The sequence below is a fragment of the Mus caroli genome, unplaced genomic scaffold (genome assembly GCF_978045245.1).
Source record: "Mus caroli unplaced genomic scaffold, Mus_caroli_1 scaffold_6, whole genome shotgun sequence".
Classification (NCBI taxonomy): domain Eukaryota; kingdom Metazoa; phylum Chordata; class Mammalia; order Rodentia; family Muridae; genus Mus; species Mus caroli.
In genome coordinates, this window is record NW_028227261.1 from 30,592,576 (window position 1) to 30,620,096 (window position 27,521).

At 41.9% G+C, this 27,521-nt stretch overlaps 1 protein-coding gene across 4 annotated transcripts in view; it reads right to left on the reverse strand.

Annotated features, from left to right (window-relative positions):
• The window catches only part of Zmym6 (zinc finger MYM-type containing 6), a 46,110-nt gene extending 20,259 nt beyond the window's left edge, over positions 1-25,851 (reverse strand). Inside the window, exons 1-8 of one of the 4 annotated variants that reach the window (XM_085838938.1) lie at positions 25,737-25,851; positions 24,398-24,536; positions 15,465-15,531; positions 14,267-14,492; positions 10,230-10,401; positions 2,763-2,913; positions 1,564-1,679; positions 300-575 (exon numbers count right to left, since the gene is read on the reverse strand). In XM_085838938.1, the coding sequence (XP_085695064.1) occupies positions 300-575; positions 1,564-1,679; positions 2,763-2,913; positions 10,230-10,401; positions 14,267-14,492; positions 15,465-15,531; positions 24,398-24,487 (1,098 nt within the window). In that variant the 5' untranslated portion in view covers positions 24,488-24,536; positions 25,737-25,851. Of the gene's footprint in view, positions 1-299; positions 576-1,563; positions 1,680-2,762; positions 2,914-10,229; positions 10,402-14,266; positions 14,493-15,464; positions 15,532-20,274; positions 20,411-24,397; positions 24,537-25,351; positions 25,561-25,736 lie in introns of those variants that run through there. The other 3 variants (XM_029476488.2, XM_085838939.1, XM_029476489.2) reach the window with 3 other exon arrangements.
• Positions 25,852-27,521: the final 1,670 nt, after the last annotated feature.

Genomic DNA, 27,521 nt, shown 5'->3' on the forward strand with positions numbered 1-27,521 from the left:
AATCTATCTAAACAGCAGCTTTCTCTTTAGCACGTTTTTTTCCAGACCAGTGAGGTCAAGGCACAAGCCCGACAACCCAAGTTCCATCCCAGGACCCATGTGAGGGAAGGAGAGAACCAACTCTCGCCAATTGTACTCCACGTGCACACCATGGAATGCTCATACGTCTGCATACACAAACATACACAAATAAATGTGTTTTTAAGTCAACACAAACTGAAGAACTTTGTCAAACTGGAAAACCCAGAAACGCTCTTACTGGATGGTTTACAGGCATCTCCTTCAGGCTGTCTCCTCACCTTGTAGAAAAGCAGCTCTGGCTTTGTGGCAAACAGAAGGCTACACTGCAGGCACGTGAGTTTCAAGAATGAATGGGTCAAAGCAATCTGCTGGGACTGTTTAGCGAGAGTCTCCAGAGCGGTTGCAGCAGGGTTGCTGATGGGGCTACTGAAGCAAGAGGCAGGGGCATGTTTTCTTGCTGACACTGCAGACTGCCCAGGTGTGCTCCTCACCTCCTGGCCCTGAGATATGGGCGCCAATGAAGAGCTTCTTCCCTTCGGCTTGTTAAATACATTCTGAATTAAGCAAAGATTTTACCAAATAAGAAATAATGTAACATAATTATTTTAATTTCCTTTAATTTTCATTCCACAAACATTTTTTAGCTTTTACTTCTAATAGAAAGAATTTCTTTCTTTCTTTCTTTCTTTTGTTTTTTTTTTTTTCAAGACAGGGTTTCTCTGTGTAGCCCTGGCTGTCCTGGAACTCACTTTGAGGACCAGGCTGGCCTTGAACTCAGAAATCTGCCTGCCTCTGCCTCCCGAGTGCTGGGATTAAAGGTGTGCACCACCACTGCCTGGCTAATAGAAAGAATTTCAGTGGTATACCTTCCAGTGCAGAGGGTTAAAAAAATGACCCTGAAAGAAAAACAGAAAAAGAAAAAAGTTGAAAAGAAGAGCACCAAGGGGAAGAAGTGGGTGGGGAAAATACTTGACTCGAGGACCATGAATAAGAAAGCCTGATATCTGGCCTCAAACATTCCCAATGTTTATACAAATGACCTATGACCTTTGAAACATTGCTTAAGTAGACTATGGGGTTTTTTAACACTGCATTCAAAACTTTAACACCAAAAATGTGTAATCCCATAATTTGGGAAAGAGACAAAATGATTGGCAGTCTGATTTGGGCAATGTAGCAAGACTATCTCCATAAAGAAAAAAAAAATGGTCTGGTAAGATGGCTCAGTCATGCTATCATGACACACAAGCATATACTAAATAAATGTAACAGAGAACAATTTAGGTTGGGCAGGAGTGGTATATGCCTTTCATCCCAGCACTTGGGAGGCAGAGGCAGGTGGATTTCTGAGTTCAAGGCCAGCCTGGTCTACAGAGTCAGTTCCAGAATGGCCAGAGCTACACAGAGAAACTCTAGCTTGAAAAAGGAAGGAAGGAAGGGAGGAAGGGAGAAAGGAAACAAACAATTTAGTCTTTTACATGTTTTGCCATTGATCAATCAATCCCTTAGTGAACTAGAAAGAAGTAGAACCTGGCATCATACCTGGAAAGCCAACACACAGTTGGAGCTACAGAAACTGCAAATAGTTCCATTTGACATTGCTAGGTGATACTGAGGGACTGCTGCAGTTTTACAGCTATGACACACAACCTGTATACCTTAATGACAAAAAATAAAAGACAATGAGTGTTATACACACGCACAAATGATGCAAAAGTCTAGTAGTAGAAGACAATCAAATACTTAGCATGGCCTCTCCTATGTCCTTTGAGGACCATCTCCCAGACTTCCCCAGGGATGTCCAACATCTGCAGACACGCTCATGTCCATCTTACAGAATGGTACCAGAGTATTTGCACATCATCTATGTGCACTGTAAATATTTCTTACACATCATCCCTAGATTACTTAGAATATCATATAAATACCTGATATGCTGTATTAGTTTGAGAAAAATAATTTTAAAAACACTCTGTTAAATTCCATTATATTTGCTGAGGGTTTTTGGTTTTTGTTGTTATTATTTTGTGACAGCGTATCAGCAATAGCCCTGGATGTCCTGAAATTCACTGTGTAGATCAGGCCCTGCCTCTGCCTCCTGAGTGCTAGAATTAAAGGTATGCAATACCATGCCTAGCATTTGCTGAATGCTTTTGATGAGCAGTTGGTTGAGTGTAGAACCCCTAAATATGGATGGTCAACTGTAGCATAAAAATATCCAGAACTTTACATAACCTCTAAATCTAACTACAACTAACTTCAACCAACTCCTACTCATCAAAGCCTGATGTAAAGGACTGGGAAGATAGCTCAGTAGTTAAGAGCACAGGCTGCTCTTCTCAAAGCCCTGGCTTAGACCCCTAGCTCCCATATGGTGGTTTCACAGCATCTATAACTACAGTTCCAGAGGATCCAAAGCCACCTTCTGGAGTCCACAGGCATGCAGGCACAGACATACATGCAGACAAAACAGGCAAATAAAATACAATAAAATATTTTTAAAAAGAATGAAATAGCTTAAAACTTAGTAATTATTTTTCTTACACATAAAACCATAAAATATATTCTACAAAAAAAGAGGATCAGTGAAAATCTATTTTCCTTCACTATCAGTTCTTCAAAAGTAAATCAGTCTTGTGTTTTTAACCATATTAAATAAGTTTAGTATGTAACAAAATTAGGCAACAGCAATTATGGTCATCTTTTATATGTTATTAAATCTATAAATGCATCAAATTTACCTGAGGAAATAACAGTCTTAATTCTGTACGCAGATAAGCAGTTAATAGAGCAGAAAAGCTCTGTTCTTCCTGAGTCATTTGTAGTCTCAATCATTTCAGCAGACAGCCTCGATGAATTCCCCAAGGCATAGAGTGGCTTCGGGGCCAAATTCTATTAGGATAGCAATAATATAATATGTATGTAAGCATAAGTTCAAACATAATTACATTAGTGTTTCAAATAAGAAAGGGGCCAGAGGCAGCTCAGTGGGTAAAGTGCTTGCTATGCAAAAACATGAGGACATCAATTCAAAATTCCAGTTCCCATACAAAGCCAGAGACAGTGTGGATGTATAATCCCAGTGCTCCTACAGCAAGATGGGAGGCAGAGATGGAGAATCACCAGAACTTCACAGCTAGCCAACCTGACATACACACCTAGAAGTGAAAAGAGACCTTGCCTCAGACAAGGGAGGTGCAGGACAACACTGGTTGTTGTCCTCTGATACACATATGCTATGGTGTGCACACTTGTTCACTAATACATACAAATGCATACACATCAATGCATACACGTAGCTAGCTGTCTTTGGCTAGCTTGAGGGTTCTTTATTCTATGCTTCTCCACCCCCTTTCAGCCCCCTAACACTAGATAAGAGAGACAAAAGGAGAGACGGGAAAGAGAAGAGATACACCTGAATAAAGTCAGGGGTCAGAAAGGGGGAAGACGCTACCATTAGACTACGTCCTGCTAATTAGGGACACTGAGTTCCTTGGGGATATCTAATTTCTTCTTCTTCTTGTTGTCTCTTCTTTGAGCATGACTACTTAACAAACCTCAGCCAACAATAACCACCCACTACAACCAACAACAACAACAACCAACAACCCAACAACATCCCACTCTGCCTCTCAGGGCCTAACATTTATATATCCTCTGAAAAGTCCCCAGAATCCCAAAAAGTCACACAATCAGAGAAACTATCTGCAGCTGGCAAAAACATGCCTCGGCTAGGGCATGAGGCAGAGCATATCTGCTGCAGACAACTGAAGCAGCTCCCTATCCCAGACCTGGGATTAAAATGAAAACATTCTTATAGTATTTCTGTGTGGTTTTTTTTTTAAAGAAACCAAAATTCCAGTTCCCTCACTATACGCACATATGCATGCACATGCGCACACACACACACAATCATACATAGGTATTTTTAAAAGAAACAAAAAAGATATCAAGTAATGAAAAAAAAAAAGAAAAAGAAAAGCCAGGTGTGATGTCCCAATAATTGGAAGATGAACACAAAAGGATCAGGAACCTAAAGCCAGCCTTAGCTACAGGACTGAGAGAAAACAAAACAAAACACAACAGTAACTACTCAATTAACAACAAAGCACACTGTAAGTCATGAACAATGTACTGATGACATACCTTCCTAATCATAAGCAAATATTAAGTAATCCATGAAGCATGGACCTCAGTATAGAAAAGTTTATCAGTTAAAACCACCTAAACTGGGTGACTTTCCAACAAGAGACAGAAGTGATGCTTAATTCATATTAAGAGATCCTACAAAACTTTCCTTATCAAGCTGAGAATCACAATAAGTAGGGATAATTATACAGTAAACTACAGAGGCTGCCCATGTTTTAACAAATCATAATGACCCCCACTTACACAGCACTGACTTCTGAATACTCACCATAAGACAAATGCCATGGGAAGCATCGTTAACTCTAAGATTGTCACTAACACAACAGTAGACCTTTTAGTAAGGAAGTAAATTGTTAGGAAATAGAGTACATTATGACGTTTCACACAATCTTCTTACTAAAAATGGGCCCCAGAAATCTGGAAGAGTACAAAGCCAGTCCCAAATTAGGGAAGGCCTGGTACTTAGGTCACAGATAAAATAACAGCTGTTATTTTCCTGTGACAGTAGTAACTTGACTGCATACAGTAACAGCAATTCATAAAGATTTAAAAAAAATTTTTTTGAGACAGGGTTTCTCTGTGTAGCCCTGGCTGTCCTGGAACTCACTCTGTAGACCAAGCTGGCCTCGAACTCAGAAATCCACCTGCCTCTACCTCCCAAGTGCTGGGATTAAAAGCGTGTGCCACCACGCCCGGCTAAAATACTTTTTGATGATATTTGAAATGATAAGGACATTTCAAACTGCTCCAAGAAATTAACAAATCAAAAATTTGCAAGGGAATTGTGTGGTTTTGTGTGCAGTGTGTCATGCACATGTATGCACGTGTGTGGGAGTCAGGGACGAACCCTGGGTATTAGTCAGCTGTCATCTACGGTTTTGTTTTTTTTTTTTTTTTTTTTTAAAAACAGTCTCTCGCCGGGCGGTGGTGGTGCACGCCTTTAATCCCAGCACTTGGGAGGCAGAGGCAGGTGGATTTCTGGGTTCGAGGCCAGCCTGGTCTACAGAGTGAGTTCCAGGACAGCCAGGGCCACACAGAGAAACCCTGTCTCGAAAAAAGAAAAAAAAAAAAAAAAAAAAGTCTCTCACTGGTCTGGAATTTGCCAAATAACTGATGCTAGCTGGCCAGGGAGCTGCAGAGGTAACACTTCCTCCACTGGGACCGTACACCAACACAACCTGCTAGGTGCGTTACAGGGATGAAATTCAAGTCCTCATGTCTGCAAGCACTCTACAAACTGAACTATCTCCTTAGGCCCTACCAATTTTATTATTATTTACATCCTTTATAAGAACTTAAAAAAAAAAAAAGAGGCAAGGATGATGGATCAATGGTTAAAGCACTTGCCACACAGACAAAAGGACTAGAATTCAAGCCCCTAGAACCCACATAAATGCCAAGTAGGTTTAGTGGCCTCTACTTAATTCTAGCATTTGGAAGACAGAGCTGGGCTATCCAGGGCAAGAAAGTGAAATAGACTCGCTGAACTGTTGAGTTGTGAGTTCAACGGTGAGGTGGACACTTAAGGCTTCTTTAGAGGAGCAGCTGTGCTGGCGTTTTGCTGGGGCAATCACGTGAAGGAGTGTTTTTCTTGAAGTGGATACAGGTGAAAGGCTGAGGCAGTCTGGTGAAGAAATATTTCACTGAGGTAGACACAGGTGAAAGTATGTTTGCTAAAGCAAGCATGTTAAGGACGCATGATGAAGGATTCTTTGTTAATGACACACAAGTTTTATACTGAATAGTTGAGCTCTATTTGTCAGGACTCCATAGAGGGAAATGTACCAAAAAAACTTCTGGTGGTGTTACAGTTTCTTGGCACTTCTGCAGACTTAGACTAACAGAGTGAGTTAGCTGATGTCAGCTGAGACAGACTTATGTGCTGAGGCAAGACCCATGGAGGACACACGATGTTTAAAGAGAGTATGGACAGTGACAGACTGAGCTAGGCTTGTTTAGAGAGCTAGCTGTATGACCCTTGTTGATCTAGTGTCTTCGCTGATCTTTGCTTTGCTGAGACACAGCGGAAAACTGTACCTGGCATTCCTGTTAGTCAGAATCCCTCCTGCTGACTTACGCTAAGGCCGAGACCTGGCTGTCTCTACTAGGTAGTGTCATCCCTGTCATCCCTACTGATTCGTGTTATTTCAGTTCTATTGAACTGGACTGCTGGTATATCCGTGAATTGTGAGCTGATCCAGCTGTTGCTGTTGACATGTGAACTGTTGATTTCCAGACAACACAGATGGGAGTTGTTCCAAAGAACCTTCCTAAACAGGTCCACATCCCCTGTATCCTTTCTTTTCTACTACCTTTGGTGGGTGGTGAGCTAAAAGGGAGGTTAAAGCATTTTTTAAACCATCATTAAAAATAAACATTAAAGCTGGGCGTGGTGGTGCACGCCTTTAATCCCAGCACTTGGGAGGCTGAGGCAGGCGGATTTCTGAGTTCGAGGCCAGCCTGGTCTACAGAGTGAGTTCCAGGACAGCCAGGGCTACACAGAGAAACCCTGTCTCGAAAAAACCAATAAATAAATAAATAATAAACATTAAAAAATTTTTAAGTTACACAACTGAGAAACCTAGCCTCAGCGAATAAGGTACAGAGTAACTGATGAAGACTCCCAACAGCTCACATATACATGCCCATATACATATAAACACAAAGAATAAAAAGAAATCTCAACCAGTAATAATTAAAACTGAAACAAACATCATATTTAATGAGACTTTTATTTATTACAGTAAACAGTATCTAATAAGTACCAAAAGTATTACAACATGATGATGGTACCAAATCAACTAAGAATTCATTCCAAAACACATCCTTAAAAGAAACCAGGAGCAGGCACAAGCCAGCCAGGCATGTGACCATCTGAGCCCCAACTGGCTGAGTCCTGAGCCCTACTGAAGGCCAGAATGATGTTTATGGCACAAGTTTCCACTGAAGGCTGTGCAGAGATCAATGATCCATGCTGCAGCCTGAGGCCATGTCAAAGCCTGGGAGCCATGCTGCCGATGGAAGCCACGCTTATACAGGTGGCCTGAGCTGCCACATGAAGCCATGATGACTTTGGGTCTTTGCTGCTTCTAAGGGTCTGAGGCCCTACTACAGCTAGGGTCTGTGTGGATGTTCATGGTCCAAGTTACCATCAAAGAACAAGCACGTATCTGAGGTTTGTGCTGCCAGCTGAGGCCATGTCACTGTGTGGGCAGTCCTGCCACCATCGGATCTGAGTGGTCTATGCTTCCAACCTGAGGCCCTGGTGATGTCCTGACACACTGCTGATGCTGAGGGCCACATCATGTCTGCATCTGTGCTGATGCCTGTGGCCAGTGTTACCATGAAGGCCATTTGACTGTCCATGGCCTGTGCTACAGCCTGAAGCTACATTGATGTCAGTAGGCTACATTGACACTGAAGGCTCTGCTGCTTAAGGCCATGGTGTTGTCTGGGTCCTTGCTGCTACAGAGGGCCATATTTATAATGAGTGGCCTGTGCTGCCCCTGAGGCCATGGTGATGTCAGTGATCCAGGTAGCCTCTGAGGGCTTTGTCTGGTCTGTGGTTCCACTGCAGCAGAGGGACATGTTTGTGGTCTGTGCTGTCAACAGAAACCTACTAGAGGTCCATGACCCATGTTCCCATTGAGTGTGAAGAACAAGGAGGCTACCTTTGCTGTGATATCGATGACTGCAGATGCACACTTGAGGAGAAGACATGAAAGGCTTCTGTGACAATGCCTACCCTTGCCGCCACCCCCACCAAAGTAACAGCCTACACAGGAAGTCACCAAAGAGAACTCTTAACAAGTGACGGAGAAGCCAAAGAGTAGCTCTCCACAGTGGCTTCTGAGGCAGGTGTGAGAGAGGTCTATTTCAAGGGGGAGGCCTCTAAGAATTTGGACATGCTCCAGCGAGTATACAGATAACACAAAGTGAACTTTTTTCTTTTCTTTTCCTTTATTTTTATCCTTTACTTCTTTGGTGGGGGAAGATCACAAAGGGGGCAGAAATAGAAGGATTGGGAAGGGATTGTGATTGGGGTATGTACTGGCTGGTTTTGTGTGTCAACTTGATACAGGCTGGGGTTATCACAGAGAAAGGAGCTTCAGTTGGGGAAGCACCTCCATGAGATCTAACTGTGGGGTATTTTCTCAATTAGTGATCAAGGGAGAAAGGCCTCTTGTGGGTGGGACCAACTCTGGGCTGGTAGTCTTGGGTTCTATAAGAGAGCAGGCTGAGCAAGCCAGGGGAAGCAAGTCAGTAAAGAACATCCCTCCGTGGCCTCTGCATCAGCTCCTGCTTCCTGACCTGCTTGAGTTCCAGTCCTGACTTCCTTGGTGATGAACAGCAATATGGAAGTTTAAGCTGAATAAACCCTTTCCTCCCCAACTGCTTCTTGGTCATGATGTTTATGCAGGAATAGAAACCTGACTAAGACAGGGTACATGATATGAAACTCCCAGCAAATCAATAAAAATGTTATGTGAAAAAAAATGTTTCCTTTAGTTTCAATCAGGTTTTTTTGTTTTTAACTCTTGCTCACAGTTTATTTTTAATAAGTTTTTACTGCCGGGCAGTGGTGGTGCACACCTTTAATCCCAGCACTTGGAAGGCAGAGGCAGGCGGATTTCTGAGTTCAAGGCTAACCTGGTCTACAGAGTGAGTTCCAGGACAGCCAGGGCTACACAGAGAAACCATGTCTCGAAAAAAATGGGGAGAAAAAAAAAGTTTTTACTATCAATATTTCATACAACAAATCATGAAGTTATATCTCTTAAGTTCTGAGCCATAAAATTGTAAAAGTGAGCCGGGCGTGGTGACACACGCCTTTAATCCCAGCACTTGGGAGGCAGAGGCAGGAGGATTTCTGAGTTCGAGGCCAGCCTGGTCTACAGAGTGAGTTCCAGGACAGCCAGGGCTACACAGAGAAACCCTGTCTCGAAAAACAAAACAACAACAACAAAAAAAAAATTGTAAAAGTGGCCTATCTCATCTTAGTCATGTCATTGTACAACCATCCCTACATGGAGTCTCTCCCACTTCCCAGGAGAGAGAAATCACATAAGGACGACCGAGGAGGAAATCCTGCTTTCTCTCTGCAGCTCACTCTTGCATAGCTCAGGAGAAAGCCTATGTGCTCCGCAGCAGAAATCCACACTGCTTGTACACAGGACCTATGCTGAAGTAAACCTGACATGGACAGCTCAGAGCTCCTCTAACCACAGCTCCCATGGTTCTCACAACAGTTCAGTGAGGCTGTTACTTGAGGAAGCTTTAAAAAGCAAGCATTACTTCAAAGACCTTGTATCACACTTTCATCCACCCAACTACCCAACCATCATCTATCTTTCCTCCTCCTCTTCTTCTTTTTCCTCCTGCTCCTACTTTTCTTCTTCCTCTTTCTCCACCTCCTCCTTTTTACTTTTTTTCAAGACAGGTTTTTATTATGTAGCCCAGTGTCCTGGAACTCACAGAGATCCACCTGCTTCTCCCTCCCAAGAGCTGAGATTAACATTGTGTGCCACTACACCTTGCTTTGATATTTAATTTCAAATCAAATCTAGGACATAATACAGATACACACATACAAATAAGCAGAGCCACATTTAAAGAAAAATCTCTGATTTTTAGCTAGGAATGTGGGCAGTGGTGGTGCACGCCTTTAATCCCAGCACTTGGGAGGCAGAGGCAGGCAAATTTCTGAGTTCAAGGCCAGCCTGGTCTACAGAGTGAGTTCCAGGACAGCCAGGGCTACACAGAGAAACCCTGTCTCATAAAACAACAACAACAACAACAAAAAAAAAAACCCTTAGAGCCTTTCAGCTAGAAACGGTGGTGTTATAATCTCTACACTTGGGAGGCTGAAACAGGAAGACTGACTCAAGGTTGAGACCAGGCTGGAATACAGAGCAAAACACTGGAGGCGGGTAGGAGGATTGAGAGAAAGAGAAGGAGGGGGGGGGGGGGCGGGAGGGAGGGAAGGAGAAAGAGACAGACAGACAGATACCATTTCCCGAATAGAATTGCCATGAGAGTAAAATGTTGCATGTACTTACATCAGTGCCCTTCTGACACATACTGCACTTTGCTGAAATGCCACTGGTATATATGGTAACAACAGGCTTCTTTAGCTCATAAGAAAATAGGCATGACTGGCTGCAGAAATCTTTGCAGAGAGAGGAATTTTCAAACTGAGTTGTGATCACATCCATCGGATTTAAAATGTCTCTAAAAACAAATAACAAAGACAAATGTGCAATGATTCTACCATCTTCCTCTCTGGGAGCTAAAATGCTATTTTGCTGGAGTAACTATTGCACAGTAGAAAACCCCTGCATAAATCATCTGAAACATCCCTCTGATGATTAGTTCAGTTACTTCTCAGTTAGATAATTATGAGGGAAGCAATTATTGTCCCTATTACCTCATGTGTAAAGTAATATCTAATGTGTGCATCTGTACAAGAATTATTTTTAACAAAAACAAACTTCCTACTCTCTGATGGAATGGATGAGAGGTGATTCAGTCAGTACCTATCCTACAACCCGAGACCAGACACTATTCAACAGCTGTCAATAGTAGAATTATGAATGAAATTATAAAATCATTTTAAATTAAAAATTTCAAGATGAACTATGAAGAGATTAATGTAAATATTAGCATGCTATATACCGTTTAGCTATAAATGTCAGAAAGAATACTATAGCTGGACTGTAATGTAAATATTAGCATGCTATATACCGTTTAGCTATAAATGTCAGAAAGAATACTATAGCTGGACTGTCTCTGACCCACCAGCCTCCCAAGTAATGACAGAGAGACAAGTATCATTTATTATAGCTCAGGTTTTAGCTTAGGCCCTACTAGCGCCTATAACTTTATTAACCCATGTACTCTAACCTAAGTTCTGACATATGGCCTGACACGTTAGCTACCTCTCCTTTAGTCCCAGCACCTGTTCATTCCTCCGTGTCTGGCAGCATCCACCTTTCATGAGAAGATCTTTAACTGGGACCTGAGGCTCTCCAATTACTATACACTGCCTGGTCTTGTGAGCCCCTCAAGTCTTCACCTCCCAGTGCTGGGATTGCAAACATTCATCATTATGCCCAGCATTTTACATTTTTAAAGTAAGATCTCACCAAGTAGCCTTGGCTGGCCTGGAACACACTATGAGGGCTAGGCTGGCCTCAAGTCATAGACTCATCCACCTCTGCCTCTGTCTCCCAAGTGCTGGGATTAAAGGTGTGAACTAACTGTGCACAGCAGTATGCCTAGCATTGTATGTGGGTGACAGGGATCAAATTTAGGTCCCCATTCTTATAGAGCAAGCTCTTCATCTTTGAGCCATCTCCCCAGCCCACATACCTCTATTATTCCTAACTACTCCATTTAAAAAATATGTTTCTACAGGGCCTGGTGGTACACATAGCACTTGAGAGTTCAAAGTCAGGGGCTGGAGGAATGGCCCAGTGGTTAAGAGTAATGGCTACTCTTCCAGAGGTCCTAGGTTCAATTCCCAGCCCCCACATGACAATTCACAACTGTCTACAACTTCAGTTCCAAGGGATCTAACACTCTCATAGAAACATACATTCAGGCAAAACACCAACACACATAAAATAAAAACTAAAAAAAAATCATTTAAAAAAATATTTCAAGCCGGGCGTGGTGGCGCACGCCTTTAATCCCAGCACTTGGGAGGCAGAGGCAGGCGGATTTCTGAGTTCGAGGCCAGCCTGGTCTACAAAGTGAGTTCCAGGACAGCCAGGGCTATACAGAGAAACCCTGTCTCGAAAAACCAAAAAAAAAAAGTTCAAGGTTAGCCCCAACCAGCTATGTCCAGCTCTGTCTCACAAAACAGTCATAAAAAGCTGGTGAGTCAGCAATGTTGGTAGAGATGCTTATACCAAGCCTGATAACCTGAGTTGAACTTGAACTACAGGGCCCTCACAGTAGAGCCAACTCCCACAAGTTGTTTTTTGATCTTGTGTGTATGTGCATGGTATTTGCACAAACACATGTATATACAGAGAGAGACAGACAGACAGACAGACAGACAGAACATACAAAAATAAATAAATAAATATAAAAATATTTTTTGAACCAACCAACCAACCATGAAATCTTGGAAATAAGTGGATATGCTTGCATCCAGATCAAGTAGTAATTTTGAAGAGTGTTTTTTCACTAAAAACAGAAATATATTATATTTAGCTAGATGTAATGGCACTAGTCTATAATTCTGGTACTTGAGAGGCAGGGGCAATGAGGATCTCAGTTTCAAGGTTAGCTACACAGTCAGTTCAAGGCCAATCTGGCCTACAGAAGGCCTTGTCTCAAAAAACAAACAAAACACTGGGGCTAAGAAATGTCTCATGGGTTAAAAGCACTGGATGCTGTCACAGAGGATCCAGGTTTGATTCTTGTGCCCACATGACATCTCACAACATCTGTAACTCCAGTCAGTTCCAGGAGATAGGAAGCATTCTTTGGCTCCTCTGGCACCAGACATGCATGTGGTACACAGTTATGCAAGCAGGCAAAACACTCATATACATAAAAATTAAATAATACCATGTACAAAATTATTATTATATAATTATAAATGTTATTATAAATACAGTTACTTAAATTCTTTATTAATAAGATCCCATTTATTAAGCATGTATAATATTCTAAGTTATGTTAATGCTGTCTCATTAAAATCCTAGGAATTACATATTACCTAATGAAAAACTTATGTTTAGGAAAGTTAAAATATCAATAGGATACTGTGCCTCAAAAATAAAGTTAAAATGTCTAGCCACGGTCTATAAGTGACAGAATCTCTACTCTAAAACCACCTCCTGCGGCACTGGGGATGGACCCAGAACCTCTAGCATGCCAAGCAAGTGCTCTACAGCTGAACCCAGTTTTTTGTTTGTTTGTTTGTTTTGTTTTGTTTTTTATCTTTTCGAGACAGGGTTTCTCTGTGTAGCCCTGGCTGTCCTGGAACTCATTTTGTAGACCAGGCTGGCCTTGAACTCAGAAATCCGCCTGCCTCTGCCTCCCAAGTGCTGGGATTAAAGACGTGAGCCACCACCGCCTGGCTTGTTTGTTTGTTTTTTTAAGACAGGGTTTCTCTGTGTAGACCTGTCTATCCTGAAACTCACTCCATCTAGAGTAGCCTTGAATTTACAGAAATCCACCTGCCTCTGCTTCTTAAATGCTTGGATTAGAGGCACGCGCCACCACTGCCAGGCAGCTGCACAAATGTCTCTAAAGAGGATATGTGTGTCAAGGTCTGAGCTATGGGATGACCACTAACTAAGATCCCACTGGTTCCAGAGGATGAAACATGGAGAAAAACTAGAAGCTTCACACTACATTCATAGAAATAAACCACCAGAGAGATAGGCAAAAACGTCTCTTCACCAAAGTCCTGTGCTTATGTGAAATTGATGTTTCTTCACCTCCGTAGCAAAGCATTACTGTAAACCAATAATGACCCCAACAAGAGCCTAGAGATTCATAAGAATAGAGGCTATTTTTGTCACCACCCGAGTTTCCACTTTCTAATGAGTTAAATAACTTTTATGCCTTATTGAGAGACAATATTGTTTTCTGTTCCTCAACTATTTTAAGAGAACTGTTGAATATTTTAAGTAGTATCTATCCACAATTACAGAACTAATAAGTTACAATTCTCACCAACTGTTTGTTTCATCTCACAGTAAATTTTTAACTAAAAGAGAAAGAAAACTGGTTTAGGCAACACTTCTAATACAGGCCACCTGTTTAATGCTGAAAACCTTAAGAGTAATCCCAAATTCCTGAACTAACTAAAAAGAGTTTTCCTTAGGAAACTGCTCAAGAGATTAAGAGTGGCAGTATTATGTCTGAGGTAAAATGTACACTTTAAGAAGTAAAGCAAGGAAGCCAGGCATGATGGTGCACACCTTAATATCAGCACTCCAGGCAAAGACAGGAGGATCTCTGTGAGTTCAGGGCTAGCCTGGTCTACATAGAGTTCTAGGACAGCCATGGCTACAGAAAGAGACCTTGACTAAGAAATCAGAAGGAAGGGAAAGTGCAAGCTTAGGAACTGTACTTGGAGCAATGTGCACAGGTTCTCTTGGGAAGAGGTGGCACGCAGACTGCAGAGGAGAATCTGATGATGCATCCCATGGAGCAGTAAAGCTGGGCAGATCCGGCCTTCCGGTAATTAGGTTGTCCCTTAAGAAGCAGTTTTTTACAACCAAAACAAAACACTTGAGCAGCTGGAACTGCAGGAAATGATGTACTCGGGCCAGATGACGGTAGACCAACCTGAAAGCCTAGCAAGACAAGACAAGAACAAACAAAATAAACAAAAACAGAAAAGAGAGTAATTTCAGTTTCTCTAATGCATATATGTATATTTTTCAAGGTAAAAACTTGAGAGCCACCAACAGTAAGAAAGTAGTAACTACTCTCCAAGACAAGGCTCTCAACCCTGTCTTACTCAATCCTTAGTGTTGTGTTTTAGCTTAAAACCAGTTCTCCTATACACATATGCTGGACAAGATTTCTTTTATATAGAGAGTGTCACTATATATTGCCCAAGATGGCCTCAAACTTACCATCCTCCTGACTCAGACTCACAAGTACAGTGATTACAGGTATGCATCACTTTCAGCCACCTGTACACATATATTTGTGCATGTATAACTTAGCGAGGGCTTTTGTTTGGCTGGTTTTTGTTCCACTTTGTTTTCAAGATAGGGTTTCTCTGTGTAGCCCTGGCTGTCCTGAACTCACTCTGTAGACCAGGCTGGCCTGAACCCAGAGATCCTCCTGTATCTGCTTGCTGAATGCTATGATTAAAGACATGCTCTACCACATCTAGAAGCACATGTTTTATAAAGCATACATTTCTTTAATACATGCATCCCCTTATGATATGTACTTCATTTTTTTAAGATGTATTGATTTATTTTATGTATATGAGTACACTGCCACTGTCTTCAGACACACCAGAAGAAGACACTGATTGGATCCCATTACAGATGGTTGTGAACCACCATGTAGTTGCTGGGATTGAACTCAGGACCTCTGGAAGAGCAGTCAAGTACTCTTAACCACTGAGCCTTTTCTCCAGCCCCCTGATATAATCTTAATATCTTTCAATTTTTAAAAGACCAATGATAATCGGCTCCCACACTGAAAGATAACTCTAAAGGAGGAGAGAGATTTTCAGGAAGAGGTGCTGCCCTCAGTCCTACTAAACAATACCAACTGTAACAGACTTAGCTCGTCTTACTTCTTACCGAGAGAAGTGTCACCGGCTGAAAACACGGCACTGATTTTTAGTTCACTTTCTTGAGGTCCATATTCCTTAAAAACAAGAGAGGAGAGAGGGGGAGAAATAAATACTGTATGCATGAATAAACTAGAAATTCAACTAAACATCTGACTCTGCCAATACATCTCTTATGCATGCTAATCATAGCCTCCTTCACAAATACCTCAAAAATCAGAATTATTAGAACAGATACAATCTTTACAAAGTTCATCTTTCAAAATTTAAAAACATTTGCAGTTATATTATTTTTCAAAAGTCATCTTGACATAAGAGAATATGTAGCTATTCAAGTCTTGACACTGTGTCTGTGTCTGTGTAGTGGATGTGTGGGAGTGAGCATGGGCAGTACATGCAGGTGACACTACTTCTCTGTGTTTGTGTAGTGGATGTGTGGGAGTGAACATGGGCAGTGCATGCAGGTGACACTACTTCTCTGTGTCTGTGTAGTGGATGTGTGGGAGTGAGCATGGGCAGTGCATGCAGGTGACACTACTTCTCTGTGTCTGTGTAGTGGATGTGTGGGAGTGAACATGGGCAGTGCATGCAGGTGACACTACTTCTCTGTGTGTCTGTGTAGTGGATGTGTGGGAGTGAGCATGGGCAGTGCATGCAGATGACAGAGGTCAATGGCAGGTGTTTTCTTCGTCACACTTCCCCTTATTTATATCTTATGCTCAACTTTTTAAATTTGCTACCTAAATTTTTATTGTAAGTAATATAGAAGTTATTACAAACGTACAAACCATTGTGTGATTTTATTTCAATCAATTCAGGTGGCAAATAAGTGGATCCAACAAATAGTGACGTCTAAACACTGATTTTTTAAAAATCCATGAATTCAAGTTACTCAACAATAAATCTCTAAATTTACATTCTAGCACCCAGTAAGACATCAAGTTTCCAAAGGAGCATTGATCTGTAACCCTCCCATTTCCTGACCAGATCCCTCTGCCACTGTACCAGAATGACCACTGTAGCTCTCCACAAGGGGGTCTGAATAAGATGCCTGTAGGAATCCCATTCACCCCTTACCTGAGCGGCTTCTAGTGACTTTTAGCAATAGGGTATTTCATATACGGTGTGGTGTTTGGATGGTATTTCAGCTTCTAGGTGGATACTGGAAATCTAATCTCAGATTGATATAATACTTGCACAAGTACCTTCACACTACTTATTATAATAAGTATCACTCTTTTATTGCAAGAGAGTGCATGAGATTAACCATAAATGGCATAAAGTTCAGATCTTAATTAGTGATTAGTGTACCTAGGCTGACCTCCAATTTCTGATCCTTCAGGCTCCACCCAGTATTACAAGCTTGAGCTACCACACCTGGTTTATACAATGCTGGACTGAACCCAAGATTTTGTTAATTTTAGGCAAACATGTTCTACCAGGAGCTATAGTCGTAGGCCCTAAAAGAGTCAATTTAGCCAATAGATTTACAATCTGTTACATCTATTAATAATCAATGAGATACAAACATTTCAATGCAATATGCTTATGATATATAAAGTCATGACAACGGGGCTGGAGAAGTGGCTCATCGGTTAAGAATGCTTCCTTCTCTTCCCTGTGGAATCCTTCCACAGGGAAGAGAAGGATTAGGTTCCCAGCACCAGCACTGGGCAGCTTATAACACCCACACACAAGCATTTTAAGTATTATTATAAGCTAAATCAGTTTTATCCTTAATATATTTATTTTAAATGTTAGAAAATGAAGACGGCTGTGTTGGTTTAGCCTACTAAACTCAATACCTGGGGAGACTAAGAAAAAAGATACCACAAGTTATTGGCCAGTCTGGCATATATAATGAGTTCCAAGCCAAGGTATATTGTACAGGGTGCGACCATCTCAAAAAAACCAAACAAGCAAACAAACAAACAAAAACCTTAGGATATATAAGCCTTAAACAACAAAAAATTGTTATTATGAAGCTATCTTTATGCTGAAGTCAATTACCTCATGTTTTTCTTTTCTTGCCGAATGACCTGATATATTTCAGAACAGAAAGGGTTTTTTGGGGGGTAGGAGGGTCAGACTTGGGATATAGCTCACTTACACAATGTAGGTATGAAGACAATCTCAGTCGTCAAGAGGAGGAGGCAGGAGGATCACTCTTAGCTAGTTTCAGGCTAATATTTATTAAACTATTTACTGACACATGCAGATGAGTGGAAGCACCATAGTTACTTTCTCCGTGTACCAGAAAGAAAGCTTTAGATTTTAAAATTATGAAATTATGCTGTCTTATCAACCTGTATGTAATATTATCTAATGCTCTACATACAGGTCCCTGGAGTTTTGTTTTGTTTTGTTAAAGTGGGGAGGGCCAGGGGTATTTATTGGCGAGGTTCATTTGGTTGGTTGGGTTTTTGTTTTGTTTTATAGAGACAGGGTCTCACTAGCCTTGGCTGGCCTGGAGTTCCTGATCCTGGGGACCAGGCTGGTGTCTACTCCTAGAGACCCACCTCCCTTTGTCTGGGTTAAAGGTGGGCACCCTCATACCTTATTTCCCAAGTGTGCACTCTCACTCCGTATTTCCCAAGTTTTAAACCTTCATTGCTTGCAGTTTCAATGTTTCTTGTTCACTGCTTTCAATTCACCAAGAGAAAACAAACAAGCATCTTCATTCTCCCTCCCACTCTACCTACAAACCATTTAAACTGTTCTCTCACATCACAGGAAAGGCACCTGTGACTAAGTGTTCAAGACTCCTTTCCCCTCATCACTCCATCCAGTCCCCTCTTACCTTCCACTTCTCTCTAGGTTCCTTCCTCTCTATTCATATATTAGTGAAAATATATTAGAACCTATTACTATTCTCCCCTTTCCCTCCTGTCAAACTTTATAAGAATGTCATTCTTGGCTGGTGCTCAGAGGAAAATGGCAAGCCTGATGACCTGAGCCACCTGCCGACCCCATGATGGGAAGAATCAACCCAGGAAAGCTGCCATCTGACCTTCACATACCTGCCACAGCACATACAAGCCCACATTCACACAAATCATATATATATATATATATATATATATATATATATATATATATATATATATACACAGAATGTTAAAAACAAGTACTTCATTCTTTCTCTATGGTCTCACTTTGATTCCCTCTTGAATTCAATGCAATTGGGCTCCTAGTTAAGACAATTCTAAAACAGCCTATCATTTCCCAGTTGTTAATTTAATGGCTGCTTTTATGTCCCTTTACAATGTGGTCTTCAGCACACCTGAAGTTACAGCCAATGATGTCAACATCCTTGATTTCCTGCTTTTGCCGCTTCTCATTTTTCAGATCTACTTATTTTATTTGTATGCATGTTCTGCCTGCCAGTGTGTCTGTACACCGCATATGTGCCTGGCACCCACAGCAGTCAAAAAGTGCGTCGTATCTTCTGGAACTGAAATTAGTTTTGAACAACCATGTGGCTACTAGAAATCAAACCTGGGTTCTCTGTAAGAACAGTGCCCTTAACTGTTCTGCCATCTTCCTAACCCTCATCACTACTTTTTGTTTTTTCAATTTGTTCTTGGGCCAGAGACGGTTTAGGAAGTGTAGATGCCCTGAGTTCTGTTCCCAACACCCACACCAGGCAGTTCACAACTGCATGTAACTCCAGCTTCTGGGGAATCTGCACTTCTGTTTCCACAGACACCTACACTCAAATGTGTAACGAAATCTGGTTAATTAAGGTCAAAGTCTACCAAGATCAGAGAGCTCATCTGAGCTTGGTGTAAAATAGAGGACTCCTTTTAGCAGCAGGCTTCCTCTTCTCTGACCTTGTCTGGGATCCCAACTCCCCACTCTCTTTATCTAGGGAAAGTTGAGTATTTCTTGGCAGACATACAAACTTCTCCCCTCCCCCCCCCAATAAAAACCTGCCCTCCAAGTCCCTGGGATTCCTAGAATTCCTCTCCACACAAATGGGGCATTCACAGAACTTTAAACTCTAGCCAAGAATTTTCATGTATCTGAAAATTCCTTCCTACTCTCCAAGGTCCATATATACCCGAGTTCACACCTGAATAAAGGTTACGTACACAAGCTAAGATCATCTAAGAGAGCTGTTTCGTTGAAGACCATCAAAGGCCTTCATCTAAAAGAGTAACACTAAAATCCTCAGAGAAGGCCCTCTCTCTCCCTTCTCACACACCACACTCACTCCCAGCTAGACCTCCAGGAGAACCCCACCCATTCCAAGACTTCTCTTTGTCCTTCCAGCCTAGATGTGCAGAGGTGTCTGGACACCCCGAGAGGGAGGAAGCAGAGGACTGGGAACCACAGCATACCACACATGGACATACTACATGCACACATGTTACAAATACAAATAAACCTTTTTATACAGAAATAAAGAAAAATATTTTAAAGTATTTAAAAGAAATTTACTGGGCCTACAGAGATGGATCAATGCTTAACAGCACTTGCTGATTATCCAGAAGACCCAAAGTTCAAGTCCCAGCATCCGCACAGGTAGCTTACAGTCATTTCTGACTCCAGTTCCAGGCCCTAGGCCCTCTTCTGGTCTCTGTAGGCACCAGGTATGTATGCATGTGGTGCATTTAAACATATACAGGCAAAACATCCATATATGTAATTTTTTTAATTTTTTGTGACAATTTCATACTTTTCCCACCCTGCCAATTCCCCTTGAACTCAAAAAGACCTTCCTGCTTGTGTCTTGAGTACTGGGATTAAAAGCATAGCTGCCACACCTGGCTTATCCTTTTGTTTGTGATGTATGACCCTGTGAATTACATTCGTACCTACAGTAGCTACTTTCCTCCTTCCTGTGGCAAAACAGATGACAGAAGTAAGAGAAAAGATACTTATATTGGTCCACAAGGATAGAGTGTTCTTCATGGTAGGGAGGAATGCCAAGTGAGATTCCATCAGTAGCATCTGTATTAGGGATCAGGAAATACATCAAGCTATATAATCTTCAAGACCTGTCCACAAGCAACCTATTTCTTCATCTAGGCCACACCTCTTAAAGGTTCCAAAACCCTCCACACAGAGCACCGCCATCTGGGAATCAACACTCAAGCTACGTCCTTTGTGGGCTAGGACTTTGAAGGGAGCATGTCTCACAGAGGTTCATGCAGTTAGCAGTCCTGTTTAGCAAGGTGATGGAACCTTCAGGAGGTAGACCCTTGCAGGAAAAAGTGTATCACCAAGAAATGGCTTTTAGATTTTACTCCCAATTGCATTATCAATTAATGTGTTTACATAGAGGGGTAAAATTGTAATGGAATCCCATCCTAGCACATAGAACTACAGGCAGCAATGACTGCTGGAAGACAGATCAGCCTCTCCCAGGAATGAGCACCTTTCCTAACGGCTGTCCAGTGCAGAGTGCAGAGAGGTCAGCCCTGGAACTACATATACACTATCAACAAAAAAAACAAGTCAGGAGGTGGTATTTATATAGTTGTGCCTGGAGGGGGCTGAAAGGAAGAAAAGGAGAGAAGAAAATGATATAATTCTATTTCAATTAAAATATTTTTATTGCTGGGCAGTGGTGGCACAGAGAAGGCCGAGGCAGGTGATCTCTGGGTTCAAGGCCGGCCTAATCTACAAATAAGTGACAGGACAGCCAGGGCTACACAGAGGAAACCCTGTCTCAAAGAAACCAAAAATAAATAAATAAATAAATAAATAAATAAATAAAAAGTGTTTCCAGCCGGGCGTGGTGGCGCACGCCTTTAATCCCAGCACTGGGGAGGCAGAGGCAGGCGGATTTCTGAGTTCGAGGCCAGCCTGGTCTACAAAGTGAGTGCCAGGACAGCCAGGGCTACACAGAGAAACCCTGTCTCGAAAAACCAAAAAAAAAAAAAAAAAAAAAAAAAGTGTTTCCTTTTACTTGTAAATACATTTTTTTTCATACAATATATTCTACTCACAGTTTCCCTCCTCCCAGATGTTTTCCTACCTGTCCACCCACACAAATCTACACCCTTTCTCTCTCATTAGAAAATGAACAGGTAACAACAACAAAAAGCACAAGGAACACAAACACAGAGACACACATTCACACAAGAACACAAAATCAGAAAATATACAAACAAAAATCCTATATGGTCTGGCCAATCATCTGTTTTATTCTGCCTGGGTCCTGAGAACTTGAATGAAGTTGAATTTTAAAAAACAAAACAAAAACAAAAACAAAAACAAACCCACCTAATTCTCTTGGCATGGGAAATTCCTAGACAGAAAAGCTTTTAAGATGCTGAGAAAGCAGCTGTAAGTGTGGTGGTTTGAATGTGATGGCACCGATTGGCTCATGCAACTGCCTGCTTATTTTCCAACTGATGAACTGACAGAGAACTAGGAGGTGTGGCTTTGTTGAAGAGGGTGTGTCCCTGGAGTGGGCTTTCAGGTTTCAAAAGATCACAGCAGGCCCCTTGTCTCTGTCTGTCTCTGTCTACCTACTGACTGAGGATCAGGATATAAAACTCTAGGCTCTTCCAGATGACCTAGGTTCAGCTTCAGGACCCAATCAATCAGTTCACAAACACCTAAAACTCCAGCCAGGGATCTGATGCCCTCCTCTTATCTCCAGAACACTCAAACTCATGTAACGCGTGCGCGCGCACACACACACACACACACACACACACACACACACATTAAAAACAGTATTAAAATTAAAAAATAAAGCATATAAAATAATTTTAAAATTTAATAAATAAAACAAAATCTGGGGGCTGGAGATATGGCTCAGTGGTTAAGAGCACTGGCTCCTCTTTCAAGGGGCATGGGTTCAATTCCCAGCACCCACATGGCAGCTCCCAACTGTCTGTAACTCCAGTTCCACAGGATTTGACACTCTCACACACATAAGCAGGCAGAACACCAATGCACATAAAATAAAAGTAAATAAGTAATTTTTTAACTAGACTCCAAAGGCAGCAGTCCTCAGTGTTTGGAGGGCCACACAAGTAAAGGACTGGTGCAGGACATTCCATATGAAAAATGGTAAAATGGGGAAATGGAAATTAGACTCAAAATAAATTTAAAAAGCAGAATCCACATAACTTGGCAGACAAATGGTTACAGGAGATAAGGCAAGAGGAACAATTTACCAGTTAAAGGGAAGGTAAGCATGAGATGAGATGTCAGTAGACTGGAGGCCTCCACCACTAACTCACTGCACACTGCACACACTGCACACACCACCTTCGAACCTTCTCAGCTCACTGCCAGAGCAGAGCCAGCATGGAACTCACAAGCAAGACAAAATCTACCTGGCACTTCTGCCCTGGAATAACCCTGCTGTGAGATGGAGTGAGACATTAAATCTTACTTTTAATTTATTAACTTTCAGTATGCTTAAATAAATACTATTGCTATGTTTCTACAATAAAGTCAGTAACTAAAGATCATAAAACAAAGAACTGCTCAAGAAGATTAAAGAAAAAAATTATTGCCAAAATAACTGACTCTCTACTCCACAGATTATTTTTGTTTCTAATCTATCTTTAGGGAATAGCCAGAATGATCTTTCCAGATTGTTCTGTTTCATATTACTGTCCCTGCAATGAAAACTTGGCATGGAGGCACACACCAGTAATTTCAGCACTTGAGAAGCAAAGGCAAGAGGATCAGAAGTTTAAGGTCACCCTGAGCTACTCAGTAAATCTAAGGACAGCCTGGGTTACATGAGACTGTCTCAAAACACACTAATCCTATAATGTCTCTCCATTGCTCTTAAAATCAAAATCAAAATTCATAAGGTTCTGATCTGCTGAATCTTCTTGACTCAAGCTACATATGGAGTGGCATGTTTTCTGAACTCTTACCATCTACGTTTGAACCCTATCTAATGTTTACGAACTGACCCATACACATGCTTAGCTTTTTTGAGTTCTGGCATCCTCGTGTGTAAAATAATAGTATCAGAGATGTGAGCGAGATAATGGCACACTCTCAGGCATGCAATGATATTAATAATCACATCAATGCCACATTCTACTATACGATATATCTTACACATTACACCATCTATTAGTGTCCCTAATCATCATTACCATTTCTATATTTTTTAAGACTTATTTATGTACTTGAGTACAGTGCTGCTCACTTCAGACACACCAGAAGAGGGCTTCAGATCCCATTAAAGATGGCTGTCAGCCACCATGTCGCTCTACTGTAGAGGATTGGACTCAGGACCTCTGGAAGAGCAGCCAGTGCTCTTAACCATTGAGCCATCTCTCTAGCCGCTATATTTGTTTCTTTAACAAAAACAAATACCACACTTAGCATGACCTTTTCTCATCCAAAGCGCTAAAAACCTGATTAATGCACTGTCTAACCCTTTTCATATTGCTTTAAGAGAAAACCACGCAGCAGGATCATTTAGAAGGAAAGGAAATTTTCTCACAGCTCTGGAAGTTGTGAATTCCAAGACAAGGGGGGGGGGGCTGTATTTAGTCAAGCCTTCTAGTCACATTACAATGTGGCAAAGGGTAGGAGAGTGCCCAAGAAAGAACAAGACGGCAAGCAAAATGCCCAACTGGCTTTTAAAACCAAGCCACTCCTGGTAATGACAGAGCCTGTACTTGGATCATTACCTCTCAGGGTCACCCTCCAGCAATCACGCTGCAGCAGGAGTAAGTTTCCAATGAATAAAATTTGGAGGCTCCATTCATTTTGGACTAGCACTGACAACTGTGCACTCACAGCACTGGGAATACACTCTACTACTTAATCGTATATCCCCCAGCCTCAATAGGACTCACCTAATGGATGAAAAAAATTAATCAGTTGGGTTGTATCAACTTATAAACCAGAAACCGTTGAGTACCATTCATTTCCAATTCTCCAGAATAATACCAATTCTAACGCTAATAATTTTTAGTATTTTGAAAGTCAAAAGAAAATGCTTACATGAGCATCATCAGGTTCTTCTTTAATTCTGTCCAGAAGCCCTTGTTGTGCCATTGCTTTGTCACATCCACCATCCAAAGGTTCTTTCATTCTAATTGCTTATGCCGAGTTCTTCTCCCATCTAAAACTAAGATGACTCCTAAAACATAATATAAAGGATTGGTACTCGGGTTTTGTTTTCCTTCATACTAACATGTTAATAGCTTCAGGGTCGAGCATTTGAGCAATACCCTTCTGGGACTAGGACTAACTGTTCTTTTTGCTCCTGGATTAGCTACCTTCCAATGAGAAAAGTCTTAGACAAGCACTATGGTCTTCACTATATTGGAGGTTGTTGCGATACAGACTGATGAACACGCCACAAAAGGACGCTAGCAAGTGGACAGCTGGACTCTGTACTTAAATTTCTGATTGTATGGACACTGACATGTGACTCATGTCTGCTCCAAGTGAGGCCTCACTTTTGCCTCTACCTCAGCCTGCACTAACAACAAGAACCAATTTCTCAACCTAAAGCCACTTCAGAGCCTAAGACATCATCACAACTAGAACGCTAGGTTCCCATTTGCAGGTGGGCCAACTGGACATTCTGGAGGCAACTCCCCCTAACGTCTTCCTATAAACCAGTGATTCTCAACCTTCCTAAACTCGGTTCATGTGGCGACCCCCAACTATAAAATTATTTCGTGGCTCCGTCATAACTGTAATTTTGCTAGTTGCGAATTGTAAATATTTGATATGCGACTCTGTGAGGGGTCGTGACCCATAGGTTGAGAATGGCTGCTAGAAACACCTGTCTGGGCTCTCTTTTGATTCCCAAACAGTACAAATGTAAGCCAAGCTAAAAAGGAAACCCTCGCAAAAGGCCTGTCATCAATTCCAGCCAGCCATAGAAACAACAGGTTTTTAAAAAACCCTGTTGCGAAGCCGGGTCGAGAACTTTCCACCACTTGCCACAGTTGTAACACTCTACAGGCGCGTATCCCTCCTCTGAATGTCGCAAGCTCTCCGGCGTTCCCGTTCGCAACCAGAATTCCCCAGCCTGTCCCCCCCAAGGGCCGGCGGAGGAACTCAGTCTCCAACGGAGCGCGCGAGCCGCCAACTGCAGCGAGCCTGAGGATGCTACGGCACCACGCAGCGCAGCCCGCCGCCTGTCACGTGACGAGCTGCCACTCCGCCCCCGCCAGAAGAGGATGGGTCCTGTCACGTGAGGCTACCCAGAACCTCCTGCGGCGCCTAGTCACGTGGAGGGCCACGCCCCGTTTGGGCACGTGGTACGTTGCCCCTCCCACAAGCCCACAGGCCTGAGCGGCTTTCTCTAGCCCCGTAGGACACCCACCTCCAATGAGACGCGAGTCGGAGAATGCACAAAAGCATTCAAGGTCTCCCGTGGGCACCATGACAAATTCCTTTACTGGAATCGCCTGAGGAATGGCAACGCAACACCTTGCCAACTGCGCGTGCGCACTCCTATTTATGCGCTAGACCTGAGGTAATTGGACGTCCCTGCCTTCATTCCCGCCCTCTATTCCCATCATGCCCTAGACCTAGCCGTCCCAGCATTCTCACTTCCGATATGATTGACTTCTTAAAGAGACAGGGCTATGAAAAAAAAAATGGAGGGCTGTAGAGTTGACCCAGTGGTTAAGAGCACTGACTGCTCTTCCAGAGGTCCTGAGTTCAATTCCCAGCAACCACATGGTGGCTCACAACCATCTGTAATGGAATCCAATACCCTCATCTGGTGTGTCTAAAGACAGCTACAGTGTACTCATATACATAAAATAAATAAATAAAATCTTTAAAAAAGAAAAGAAGCCGGGCGTGGTGGCGCACGCCTTTAATCCCAGCACTCGGGAGGCAGAGGCAGGCGGATTTCTGAGTTTGAGGCCAGCCTGGTCTACAGAGTGAGTTCCAGGACAGCCAAGGCTACACAGAGAAACCCTGTCTCCAAAAGCCAAAAAAATAAAATAATTAAAAAAAGAAAAGAAAAAACTGGAAGGAGATATGGAGATATTTCAAAGCTCAGAAGTGTTAGATGGCACTGTATATGCCCTTCTCCATTTTTTTAATGAGCATCTCCTTAGAAAGGTGGATACTAGGAGAACATAACACTTGGACATTTATTAATCAAAATTATTACTAAACAATTATGTATCATTCCACTTAATGGTGATGGAACCTCTAATACGGTATAAATTTTTTGTCTGAAAAGATTAAAATTTGGGGCTTTTATCCAGTCTTGTTTTTGAGATATATCCTTGGTTTGTGAAGCTGTTCTTTATTTTGACTGCTGTATAGTATTCTACTTAATGAGAACCCATGACTTGGCCATTATGGCTAATAGGCTTGTTTTTGAGACAGCAGCTAGGTATATAATACAGACTTGCCTCTGTTATTTACTATGTTTCTGTCCTTCAAAACTTCGTTGAAATAAGAACCCTCAGAATATCACCTTATTTAAGGAGGATGGTTGCAGATAGAACTAGTTAAGATAAAGCCAGAGGCTGGGGAAATGGCTCAGTGAGTAAAGCTCTTGCTGCAGGAACATGAAGACCTGAGTTCAGATCTCCAGACCTCATATAAAACTAGACAGATGTATAATCTGAGCGTTCCTACAAATAGTATGGGAGGTAGAGACAGAAGGCCAGCTAACCTGCAGTATACAGACATATGTGTGCACATGCATGCACACACACAAATGTTTTTAAATTTTTGAGCTACATATTTCCAATATACAATGTCACAAGATGAACTATTTCAAAATGGAAGAATAGGGGCATAGCAAGGATTTCTCAGACCAAAGCAAGTCCAAAATCCAACAGGGGAAACACCAAGTCCTGAAGTTCTATGTCTGGTATTTGGCATCTTGATGGACTTAACTGGACTCTAGAAGTCTAGGTAGCCCTGGCCCTCCAGCTCTGCTGCCAGCAGAACATACCTCTTTGCTGACCAAGCTTCACTCCATGCAGTGTTCCTTTATCTATCTTTCTTTTTTTTTAAAGATTTATTTATTATATGTAAATACACTGTAGCTGTCTTCAGACACTCCAGAAGAGGGTGCCAGATCTCGTTACGAATGGTTGTGAGCCACCATGTGGTTGCTGAGAATTGAACTCAGGAC